This window comes from Vipera ursinii (assembly GCF_947247035.1).
Source record: "Vipera ursinii genome assembly, chromosome: 12".
NCBI lineage: Eukaryota > Metazoa > Chordata > Lepidosauria > Squamata > Viperidae > Vipera > Vipera ursinii.
Genome location: NC_139525.1, coordinates 15,949,999 through 15,963,110, shown reverse-complemented (window position 1 = coordinate 15,963,110; position 13,112 = coordinate 15,949,999). Strand labels below are relative to the sequence as shown.

Below are 13,112 nucleotides of genomic sequence, written 5' to 3'. Positions count from 1 at the left end.
GGGGCCATCTAGCGTGCTAGATTCTGCTAGATTCCTGATTGATTCTAGATGCCTGAGTTCTCCCATAGCATTTTCCTGAATGTTCCTCTTTCATATGATGTGGGCATCTTCTGATCCAGAGGTCTCCAACCTTCTGGGCACCGGGAGAGAGGTTTTTCTGTGGACAGAGGGTACGTAGTTTTGTGTGCTGTCCACAGCTCATGGATGGGGCTTTGCTTGTTTGTGTGGACCCGTTACTGGCATGCCACGGCCCGGTACTGGTCCACAGACCAGGGGTTGAGGACCCGTGTTCTAATCTTCTCCAGCCTTTGAGAGAAGCCTGAAGGGGAAGCCAAACAGAGGCCTGCAAGTGAATACCACTAGGGCATGAGACCTTAACCAGAGCACAGCTCCTTGTTTTCTCCTCCTCTCCCATTTACTCTCCTTGCCTCACACCATGCTTTATTGCTGGTTGCGCTATTGCAAAGATAATTTGTGGCACCCTTGCTCGGGGCACCAACAAGCACAGAACAAAGTTGGCGAGTGGAACAGAGGAAAAGGTCAAACTTCTTTTCAGGGAGGTGGGGCGGAAAGCAGGGGACAATTTAGAAGTGTGTGTTTTATGAAGAGGCAAATTAACCTTTGGGGACTCCTGAGATTTATTTCGACAAAAGTTTTGCTTCGGAGGAGGCCGGAGCCTAGAAAGTAGAATGGGAGAAGACAGTTTTTCTGTCTCTGATGGTGCCGAAGATAAGGGACAGCTATTTCGTTTTGCAGAAGAGAGGCTGCCCCAGTTGAATTTGTAGGTCTTGGAGAAAAAGCCAGTTGGCTGCAGAAGAAGACTTTTGAGTTCCAGTGTCCAAGGCAAGTGCAAGAAGGATCAGGGGTCCTCAACCTTGGCAACTTTAAGACTTGTGGACTTCAACTCCCAGAATTTCCTGGGAGCTTTGCTGGCTGAGGAATTCTGGGATTTGAAGTCCACAAGTCTTAAAGTTGCCAAGACTTGGAGAAAAAGCCAGTTGGCTGCAGGAGAGGACTTTTGAGTCCTGAAGTAGATAATAGAGTTTCATATTTATATGGCCTCCGTGAAACTCACTCACAGTGACTCGAGTCAGCTTATAGACGTCAGGCTATAAATTAAAGCCACATTGGGACTTAAAGCCCATGAAAGCTCAAGACTCTGCAGAGCTCTATGACTGCCTATGACTGTACTGGATTGGTCCCTCCAGAAAGATGTAGTAGAAAAGCCTTGGAGAAGATCCCTTCACCAACAAATAAATGGCATCTTAAGGAACAGGAGGCTCAGTCCTTCTTTGTGATAAAGGTAAAGGTAAAGGTAAAGGTTCCCCCTGCACATGCGTGCTAGTCGTTTCCGACTCTAGGGGCCGGTGCTCATCTCCGTTTCAAAGCCGAAGAGCCAGCGCTTGTCCGAGGACGTCTCCGTGGTCACGTGGCCGGCATGACTAGACGCCAAAGATGCACAGAACGCTGTTACCTTCCCACCGTAGTGGTCCCTATTTTTCTACTTGCATTTTTACGTGCTTTCGAACTGCTAGGTTGGCAGAAGCTGGGACGAGTAACAGGCGCTCACTCTGTTACACGGCACTCGGGATTCGATCCACCAAACTGCCGACCTTCCGATCGACAAGTTCAGCGTCCTAACCCACTGAGCCACCGCGTCCCTTCTTCTTGGTGATAAAATAACAGATTAAGAGAGTTGGAAGAGACTTTGATAGTCTTCTAGTCCAACCCCCTGCTCAAGCAGGAGACCCTGTGCCATTCTGGGTAAACGGCTGCCCAGTCTCTTCTTAAAAACCTCCAACTTCTGGAGGCAAGCCATTCCCCTGGTTAATTGTTCAGTCAGGAAATCTGTACTTACCTCTGGATTGGATCTCTACTTGATTAGTTTCCATCCATTGCTTCTTGTCTTGACTCCAGATGCTTTAGAGCAGGGGTCCCCAACCTCCAGTCTGTGGACCGGGACCGGGCCGTGGCATGCCAGCAACCAGTCTGCACAAACAAGCAAAGCCCCATCCTTGGAATGCAGGCTGCACACAAAACCACGTCCTCTCCGGTCTGCAGAAAAACTTCTCTCCACGGAACCGGTTCCTGGTGCCTGAAAGTTTGGAGACCTCTGCTTTAGAGAACAGGTCCATCTTCTCTTCTTTGTGGCAGCTCCTCAAATATTGGAACATGATATTGTTCCAATGTTGGACAGATCCCATTTGGAGCAGCTTAGTCCCAGATACCCACACCACCCTCTTCTTACGACATGTTTAGATGGTTGTGAAATATTTCTCTTCAGAAAGGCAACTGGGGATGAGTCAGAATCGACTGAGAGCCAGTTCGATATAGACAGCAAGGTAGGAAATGGCATTATGAGTTGTTGTCCTGGATGATTTGGGGCCTGTCACTCTCTCTCAACAAAAGGAAGGGGAGCAAGGGCAAACCACTTCCAAAGAAATGTTCCCAAGGAAACTGCAGCCAGTTGCCAGAAGTCAAATCAAGTCCGACTTAACATCAATAAATAAATAATCCAAAGGTTTTCCCTGAATGGTGGCCCATCAGATTGCTTCATTATTAATTATCAATCAATGTTTACTTTTCATTGTCTTATATTAATACTGAGAGCCAATCAGAGTCTTCAGAAATGGAGGACCATAGAAATAGCAGCGATAAACAAGGAATTGGAGAAAGCAGCGCTTGCATTTTATTATAGGTGGGTTATTATAGGTCCCGGCCTTAACGGGATTTATTGAGCACCCCATGGGTCTCTTAACTGAAAAATGCTTTGAATGGCCCAGAAAAGTGAGTTCCAAGTCCAAATTGCAGAAATTCACCCAGGACATCCCTGGGTGAACATTTGAATAAAGGTAAAGGTAAAGGTTCCCCCGCACATGCGTGCTAGTCGTTTCCAACTCTAGGGGCCGGTGCTCATCTCCGTTTCAAAGCCAAAGAGCCAGCGCTTGTCCGAGGACGGCTCTGTGGTCATGTGGCCGGCATGACTAGACGCCAAAGGCACACGGAACGCTGTTACCTTCCCACCGTAGTGGTCCCTATTTTTCTACTTGCATTTTTATGTGCTTTTGAACTGCTAGGTTGGCAGAAGCTGGGACGAGTAACAGGCGGTCACTCTGTTACGTGGCACTCGGGATTCGACCTGCCAAACTGCCGACCTTCTGATCGACAAGCTCAGCATCCTAACCCACTGAGCCACCGCGTCCATTTGAATAGCAGGCCAGAAAAGAACAAAGGACACAACGCAGGCATAGGCTATATAAATATAGAGTCCTTTTAATTTATATTTGGTTAATAATTACAATACATTTTTCACTACAGGAACAGAGCAGGTTCTTTTCAGTGCATACATTCTTCAGAAAGACAGGGACTGGTTTTGGCAGAACTTCTATAGAATTTGGAGAACAGGATTTTTGCCTAATTCATTCCCCCCCCCATTCAAAAGTCTTGAATTTTCAGGCTTCAGTTAGTGATTCTGATTTTGGCAGTTCCCCAAATGCCCAACTGACTTTCAAGGCATCTGGGGTGGGGAGGCCCCAAAGATGAATAGAATGGCTATGACCATGAAGTCAGTGTCCCACATTTAACAATTGTAAGAGCCGATTATTAAAATTTTCTGGAATTTTGCAAGCCAGTTGGGAGCACAGCTGAGCCACGGTGCCTAGTCTGCCAATTAGCTCTTCAGCAGTTACTGGCAGTCCTCAACTTACAACTATCCATTTAGCGACCATTTGAAATTACAGCGGCACTGCAAAACGTGTCTTATGATTGGTCCTTGCACTTACAACCGTCACAGCATCCTCACAGTGATGTGATCAGAATGTGGCAGCTGTATTCATGATGGTTACCACATCTGATCACCATTTGGAGCTTTCTTAGCTGGCCAGCAAAGTCAGTGGGGGAAGCTGGATTTGCTTAATGATCGATTCACTTAGCAACCATAGCAAAAAAAAGTTGGTAAGATTGGGTATGATCCACTTAACATAGCAATGAAAATTCTGGTTGCAATTGTGTTCGTAACTTGGGGATTACCTATCCCAAAGGTGCTTTTTCACGAGCTTCTTCAGCTCTGACTGGAAGAGAGTAAAAGGATGCAAATGAGCAGCTGTCTGCAAGGAGTATAAATCCTTCCGTTCCCCACCATCCAGTCAGAGCTGAAGAAGCTTCTTGGATGAGAAGCAAAAAGTCTTCAAAGAAAAACAAGAAAGCCCAGTTGCCTCCTGAAAAAGCATCTTTGGGATAATTGTGACCTGGATGACTGAGAAGCTCCATAGATGCTTAAGGACTATCTGCAGCAACATAGCAGCAGCAATAGCGGCTTGTTACACATTTACTAGCATACCACTGGCCCCACCTCTTTTTTATGTGCAACTTGGGTCTGATGGTTGTAAAAAAAAAAAGAGCACGGTTTGAGTTACGCAGGCACGGGTGCCATCGTCAATGCCCACTCCCTGCAGGCACCGAATTGCCTTGAATAATAATGCAAGTTTAATTAATTATGCAAGGTGGTGTTTGTGGAACTTGAAACAAATATAGAACTGCCTAATCAATTCTGAATATGTTTAGACAGGTTTTCGAAGGCCAGCAGCTGAAGGCCTTCTGAAGTCATAAAGAACACCTCCAAGGTCCCTTCCAGCAGTATTCTGATTGATTGAAATCCCTGAGTTGTATTTAATAACATCAAAATAAACCTCTTTGGGCATCCGATTCCTCTTTTAGACCACAGAAATAATCTTTTGTCCTTCAGTAAGATTCCCAACCCAAGATTCACATGACTCTTTTCACGGTTTTCAAGAAAAGTGCAGTAACATTCAAACCCAATTTCGTCCACAAAAATCAAACTAACCCAAAAGCTTAAGGAGGAGGGTGAGAGTGCTAAATGTCCTTTTTGTGTAACACCCAGATGGGTGACACTTGTGAACTGGTCCCTGGCCTGCACGCAGAGCTGAGAGATTCTGAAAAAGAGACCCTTGGGTCAGAATTTCCTGCTCTTTTAAAGTTAAAAAGGGAGATACATAGTTAAATAAATGCAATGCATATTTATACTGAATTGCTTCTACCTAATAAAAGCTATGAACATAGGTTAAAATCCAGCCAAAATTGAGCCGTTTAGCCATCTTCTGTGGGAAGGAGTGGCAGAAATGTGCATCTGTTCCACTGGAAACCAAAGGACTTGATCAATGGAATCTTATATGGGTCTACTCAGAAGTAAGCCCCCAAGGAACTCAAAGAGATTGGTTTCCTTTTAAATGTGCATAGGATTGCAGTCCAAAGGGCTTGATTTTGGCTGGGTTTTATTATATTTAGAGATATTTCAACGTTATTAGAGGAACACTGTAATTAAATTAAGGGGGGGAGGAAGAAAAATGAGGATAAAGAATATTAGTAAATAAAATGCAAGGAATACAGATGCAATTCTGCTGATTAAAAACAGAATAAAATTAGTCTTATCTATGCAATTGAAAAAAAATCACATCCAGGCAGAGATGGCCGGAGGAGAGTCTGAATTGGCCTTTAGTCTTTGGAAGAGGCAGGGGGGGGGGGCGTCCTTTCCCCCCAAAAGTCCAGTTCAGAAAAAGCTTACTGAGTTATCTCTGAGCTTTAGATCCAGTGCTTAGAAGTCAGCAAATGCCATCTGCCAACACAAGGATTCTGCTACAGCCCGTGGGCATATTTGGCGTGGAGAATGAAGGGCAATGAGTAAAGGGGCATGTTGGGGAGGAAGGAAAGGAGGGATGGAGAAAGGAAGAAGGGAGGGAGGGAAGGAGGGAGGAAGGAAGGAAAAGAAAGGAATAGGATGGAAGGAGAAGGAAGCGGAAACAGATTAAGCAGAAGGAAGGAAGGAAGGAAGGAAGGAAGGAAGGAAGGAAGGAAGGAAGGAAGGAAGGATGTTGAAGTAAGATTCAGCAGCTTCTAGAGTTCATGTTTGTGATGGATATTAGTGCCACCAATCTTCGCTGTGAGAAATCACACCAGGCTAGGCTGCCCATGCCAAAGTGCAGCTCAGTCTTCAACATCAGCCTCCATTTTGCACTGGGAGGGGTTAAGAAGCCCCACTTAACCCCGGCTGAGAAAATGGCGGCATTGGCAAGATTTATGCCTTTTCCTAAACCACAATGTCCTTTGCTTTCACCTACATGTGATTTGTGAATTTGGCTAACAGATCTTGAGTGTTTGTGGTTGGGATGCCAATGACTGCCTTCCCCAAAATTTGGAAATGATAAAAAGTGGCTTTACACCTTAGTTAATCTTTTAGCTATGTATGTAAAAAAGGCACTTAACAAATTTGGGTGGTCCCAGTATTTCCCTGTCTATTTGATTATATGACTGCCGCTTTCTACAGTCAAAGTTTTAAGGCACACTCCAGCCGTGCTTTCTTTGGTCCTAGTAACTTACTCAAAGACTTAGCATATACAAGCAAAACATTCCCACCCTTACTTACATTCCTGTGTTAAGAGTTAAGGCACAGAATCAAGGGTCTTGGGGGTCTTGGTGTTGGAGAGTCATTAAAGAAAAGGTGTGACTACCTGATCAAAACCTGACCACCTTGACGTTTTGGAAAATTCTTCTGTCTGCAACAGTTTTGCACAGGATCCAAATTAATTTGCATCCAGGTGAACCTGGAACATCCCAGAAGTTACAAGATGTAGATTATACTGTACTGTCCTTTCCCCACTGATCCTATGACAAAAGTATAGGTAAATTAAGTGCTTTTCAAAGCAACCCTCTTTTTTTTTTACTCTAACTTCATTGCTTCTTACAACACACAGAGAGAGAAGCAGGCAAATTTCTCCATGCTTAAGTGAGGCAGGCTGCACTTCAGAAGGGTTTCCTCTTGCAATGCATTAAGCAGAAAATATTCCTAGCAGCTTCAGGGTTTAGAGAACAAGCAAGTCTTACACCTCTTTTAAGAAGCTTCTAAATTCACAGTTTCATGGGGTCTGACTTTCCTGGCACACTAAAACACCTGAGGCTTTTTCTTCCCTGTGCTATACTGTACATGTTTTTCATTATTGCATTTAGTTAATTGTTTACACTCTTGTACAATGAGCACAATTAGCCACACAGAGTCTTTCTCAGCCTCATTCTGCAAGTTGGTTAGTGCTAAATATAACTTGCAGTCTGAGGGTGCCTCTGTGCATGTCTCTCTGTTCTAGCAGATTGCCTTAGGTTCTGCAATAAATCTGATTTTCAGGCTAAGTTTTGCTCTCTCTCTCCATAAAATATGGAGGACAATTATCCTTGGACAACAAACTTGGTGTTTAGAATGGGATTCCCTAGCAACTTTGGCAAGTGACAAAACAGTGGAAAATTGCTGTGCAGTTCAGAGCTTTAAGACAGCAATAAAAGATGTGGGGAGGGTTTAGGAAACAAAAGCCAGAGTGCTTTCAGAGAAATTGTTCTTAAAATAATCCCCACTCACACTGTGCACACAGCGGGGCCAAATGTGCATTTGACTTCAAGGGCAAATAAGCCATGGTCTGCCTTCTCCACTTAGGGCAGGATTTCTGTTAAGCAGGAAGAAAACCAGGAAGCTGGCTTAGAATACTGCGTGGTCAGAGATGCCAAACCTGGTGGTCAACCCAGGCTGGTTGGCTACACTGGAGGAGCTGAGTACTGGATCACAGAGTTATAGTCAGGAGGTGGGCTGTGGCATTCCAGGCTGGCATCTATCGGCAGAAGAATGGAGTCTTCCATCAGGTCGTCGTCCACCGGCATGCTTGGACGGTACTTCACGGATTCTCGCTCGTGCTCGTTGAACACGGATTCCTTGCTTTTGTTGATCGCTTTCCTCCTGTGAGAAGACCCGGAAGAAAACACCTAAAGTTGGATTCGAACCCCACAGTACGTCACAAAGCAGTTTGCTGGAGTTTGGGTGAATGGGTCATGTGAATCTAGTCACTGATGTTTAAAAATCATGCTTTAGAGCAGGGGTGTCCGGAACGGGATCTCTCAATTTTGGCAACTTGAAAATGGGTGGACTTCAATCCCCAGAATTCCCCAGCCAGTCAAAGTTGGAGACCCATGTTTTATAGCTTAGTGTTGTGTGAATCCAATCCAATTAACAAAAAGTGACCATAATAAAATAGTTAGCTTGAAGTGTGTGTGTGTGTGTGTGTGTGTGTGTGTGTGTGTGTGTGTGCACGGGGGGGGGGGCTGCTTGTTTGCAACTGACAGGTGACTAGTTAAAGGATAGTGTAGCAGGTTATCACTTCTTCTTTCCAGTTTTCATAGTTGGCATTTCCATTCCACCAGCATCACATGCCACAACTGGTTTTTATCTCTCCAAGAATACGGGAAGATAAAAAGAGAGCGGCTTTCTGGATATACCTGAGTAGTACTTAAAGGTCACAATTTCAGCCCTCCGCACCTGGAAGTAGACTTGGGAGAATTTCCTCCCTGAATCCCAGTTCCTGCTACTTAACATGATAATAATACCAGGCCATAGGGACTGAGAATCACTTTTTGGTGAGAATACTTTTCTGTGTTCTTGTGTTTTTAGCCCTAATTATTTCTGAGCTTAGAACAATACCTTTTCTAGATGGCACAAAAGGTAAGTGGCGTCTCTGTGTTCCACCGTGAAACTCAACACCAGGGATGGCGAATCTTTCAGAGACCGAGTGCCCAAACTGCAACCGAAATCCCACTTATTTATCGCAAAGTGCCAACATGGCAATTTAATCTGAATACTGAGGTTTTAGTTTAGAAAAAAAAACACAACTCATATATTAACATCTTTTGCCTTAAAAGAAAAACACAATAACAAAGCTTTCAATGATACAAACAACTTTTTTACTGAAAGGTAAAAGTTTGCATTTGGCATGCTTTTGAACAATTAATGTGATTTTTGCTGTTGTATGCATGCTGATAATTTGTCTAACCCTGGTTTATACTTTGTAAGTTTGAGAGCAACACATGCAGCACTCAGGTCATCTGTTAGTCTGTTTCTGGTGTCAGATTTGATATAGCTCAAAGCTGAAAACAATGCGCTCACTCCGGAGGCTTGTTTTGGCTAAGAAGGGGCTTGAGAAATGGCTGTTTCCTGCAAAAACCTAGCCAAAGAGCGAGGTCCATGTGTCCACAGAGAGGGCTCCAAGTGCCCCTCTGGCACGCGTGCCATAGGTTTTCCACCACTGCTCAACACTGTCTAGACCAGGGGTAGGCAACCTTGGCTCTTTTATGACTCGTGGACTTCAACTCCCAGAATTCCTGAGCCAGACGGCTCAGGAATTCTGGGAGTTGAAGTCCACGAGTCATAAAAGAGCCAAGGTTGCCTACCCCTGGCTAGACTCTCAGTATGAATAGGTGGCCTTGAATTCTGAGAGTCTGTGTTCACTCAGTGGAAAACTTCATTTGTCGCACACAAAGATTCAGCCTTCCTCTCTATGAGCTTAGCGAATGAGTGGAGGGAAGATCTAAGCAAAGTCCACGTCCTTCTAAATTCAGGATGCTTGCTCAGAACTTGTCCGCTGGCACTTTGCTCTCTCTTTTCCTAATCTCATGTCATTCCTTGCACGATCCCAGCATCAAGGTTTTCTGTCTATCTTCCCTGAATGTTTGATGTGAGCAAACTACACTTGGGCGTGCCAATTCACACCCACAACTCAAGGAAGAAAACAAACACAAGACAAAAGGAGGAGGAGAAGTCTCAGAAGTTCAAAAGCCACCCAGACTTGGAAGAGCCTATCAGAGGTTTTATAGAAGATGTAATGAGTCCAGAATAAATATTTTCAACCAAGGGAGATGTATCATTAACAACTTTGTTCTATGCATTTATGCCTCTTGAATTCTAGTTCAGTGGTCTCCAAACTTGGCAATTTTAAGACTTGTGGACTTCAACTCTCAGAATTCTGGGAGTTGAAATCCATAAGTCTTAAAGTTGCCCAAGTTTGGAGACCTCTGTCCTAGCTGATGGGGAAACCTAGGGAGAATTCATTTCTGCATAGTTCCTTACTTGGCACAGTCTACATATGTTGGGATTGCTGCCACAGTGGAAGAATGGATGGAAAAAGTGATGACGTTAGCAGAGATGGCAAAACTAACTGCTTTAATTAAAGAAAAGAATTTATTCAGTTTTGTTTCCCCTTAGAGACCACTTTTGGACTTCATACTTGAAATGGAAACAAATGAAACTTTGATTTTATATGGTTTTGATGATTAGGTTGATTTCTTGTTATAGAACTGTCTAATATTAAACACGTAGCCCAAAAACGTGAGATTGTAACCAGGTTTTATTTTCTGCTGCACTGAAAAATATAGGAAGCCACTGCTTCCCCCCCCCTTTCCCACTTATCTTGTACCTTTTTCCTTTTCTTCTCCCCCTTTATTATCCTTTATTATCTTGGCTTCTATTTCTATTTTAAAGTGCAATAAACTTCAATAAAAACAAAATAATAGATATGCTGGGATTGCAAATTCGGTTGCTGAGATTGCTGGATGTCCAAATCTCAACGCAATCGAATGCTTTAAAGAGGAGATTTAGTAGAGAGCATTCACCTTGGAGGGGGGGGGCACCTTAATCTCCTGAAGCATGTACATTCTAAATATTTGGAAAGTTGGAGATTAAGATACTGGAATATAGACAGGTAGACTCCCAAAGATCAAAAGACAACTGGACTGTTCTTTGGCTGAGAGAGAAGACGACATTTCGCTTCTCAGCCAAGAAGCTTCATCGGTTCTGGCAGGATGCTGGGGGCGATGGAAGGGTTAGTTCTGACAGGATGGGGGAGGGTTCAAAGGATCATATTTCTTTGCAGTCATCTGGTCCTTAGCACTCTCCTTCGGAGTTCTTGAGGCCGCTTAGGGGCTGATCTCTGCTCTCAGAGTCACTTGTGTCAGATGGGGATGGAATCCTCTTGGAGCCGATGAAAGGACTGCGTTGTAGGCAGGAGACAGGTGGGGTCTAAACAGGTAGACGTTGCATAGCCATTGAAGATTATAGAATGACTTTGGGCCAGCGGGAAGGTGCTTAATTTAAGAAGAGAACTGCTTTAAGATTTTTTCCCAGCAGATCTATTAGATCTCGGCTGGAAAATTCAGAGCAGCAGCAGATGGCAGCAAAGAAGCAGAAAGGACGACATGGTCTCATGATCAGAGGAGAATACAGAACAAGGTTATTACCCGCTGATGATATATTATGTACTATTGATAAATCTGAAAGTTCAGTGCCATAAGTAATTGATTCACTACAACAGAGGTAAATTATCAGGTTACTCGGTAAGACTAATGCGCTTCTCATAGGCTCGGGTGTACCTGTGAAAGCTGAAAACCTGGCTTTTATTTGGGGTTTGAATTCTTTTAAATCTTGGAATGAATGTTTCTGTGTCTTTCAGAATAATTATCATTACCATTATGATCATGTTGTTAGCACGCTGTTATTATCACATCAGTAATTATCAATAGCTGATTACAATTCCCAGTGAGTGAATGGGATAGATTAAATATTGCACAACAGAAAATTACTTCAAGAGACCTGCAGACACTTGAAGTGATTCCTTTGTTGATATTTCAAGCACTTTAAGAAGTTCATAAGACACAGGAAAGATATATTTCAGTTTGGAGGAGATGGATAGATTATATTCAGAACAAATATGGGACTAAAAAGTTCCATTTAGCTTATGAGTAGATTTTAGTGGGATATTGTTATTGGTACTTTGTTTGTAGTTATGTTAAAGGGGAGTTAAAGCACATTATGAATTTGGTTAATTGTATATTATGCATAATTTTTATTTAGAATATGATTATTGTAACTATAATCCTGTATTTAGCTCTGGGAAGTGGGGGGGGAAGTGGGTGGGTTTGGGGCGGGAGGGATTTGGGGATATATTGTAAAAATTTTGTTTTTGTAAAACTCTTTAATAAAAAAAAGAAGTTCATAAGACACTTTTTATGGGATGAACCACCTCCTACATTTTGTTCAGTCATGGGTATCACAGAATGATCAGGATTCTATCTTTCAGACTTCACCTTTGGATGAAGAAAAGTGTGGTCTTACCACGGTATTATAAAGTAAAAGGTAAAGGTAAAGCCTTAGTAAGACCACACTTGGAATACTGCATCCAATTTTGGTCACCACAATATAAAACAAAGATGTTGAGACTCTGGAAAGAGTGCAGAGAAGAGCAACAAAGATGATTAGGGGACTGGAGGCTAAAAAAAATAAAGAACGGTTGCAGGAATTGGGTATATTTAGTTTAATGAAGATAAGGAGTAGGGGCGACATGATAGCAGTGTTCCAATATTTGAGGGATGCCACAAAGTTTTCCAAAGCACCAGAAGGCAAGACAAGAAACAATAAATGGAAACTAATCATGAAGAGAAGCAACCTAGAGCTAAGGGGGAAAATTTCCCAACAGTGAGAACAATTAACCAGCGGAACAGCTTGCCACCAGAAGTGTAGATGCTTCATCACTAGAGGCTTTCTAAAAAGACTGGACAGCCACTTGTCTGGAGTGGCATAGGGTCTTCTGCTTCAGCAGAAGTTGGACTAGAAGACCTCCAAGGTCCCTTTCAAATCTGTTATTCTGTTACCCATTGCTTCTTGTCCTGCCCTCAGGTGCTTTGGAGAATAAGTCAACCTCCTCTTCTCTGTGGCAACCCCACAAGTGCTGGAAGATGCTATCTTATCACTCCAAGTCCTTCTCTTTGTTAGACTACTAGACATACCCAGTTCCTTCAATCTTCATCTTAAGGTTGAGCCTTCAGATCCCTTATCAACTTCTGCACGATCCTCACCATTTATTAGGTTCACCGGTCTGCAGTTCGTTCCCTGGCAGCTGTATGCATTGGACCTTGTCTACAAATGCTCCTGATCTTTGGAAGAGTTCCTACTAGGTCTAGGTCAATCAGCTGAAGTCTTTGGGGGCCTTTAGGAAAGACTTAAGTGCATTTCGGTGCTCTTTTAGCTGATGTTTTAATTCAGAGATGTTGTCCTCTGAATGATGTTTGTCCTGATGAGAAGGGTAGTTCTGTGATGTATAAAAGTCCACAGTTCCCCCCACCCTTCTGTTAACAATGCAGTACTTAACAGCTTCAATTGCTTTAATTGTTGCATTGGTTTCTGACTGTTTTTAATTGGTACTGATTTTTTTTTGATTTAGCAGTTTTAATATATA

At 43.2% G+C, this 13,112-nt stretch overlaps 1 protein-coding gene across 1 annotated transcript in view; it reads right to left on the bottom strand.

Annotated features, from left to right (window-relative positions):
* Nucleotides 1-7,120: 7,120 nt before the first annotated feature.
* Nucleotides 7,121-13,112, bottom strand: part of LOC310646116 (vascular endothelial growth factor receptor kdr-like) — a 201,589-nt gene continuing 195,597 nt past the window's right edge. The window contains exon 30 of the mRNA XM_083372361.1: nt 7,121-7,792. Within this exon, the coding sequence (XP_083228487.1) occupies nt 7,594-7,792 (199 nt within the window). The 3' untranslated portion in view covers nt 7,121-7,593. The remainder of the gene's footprint in view (nt 7,793-13,112) is intronic.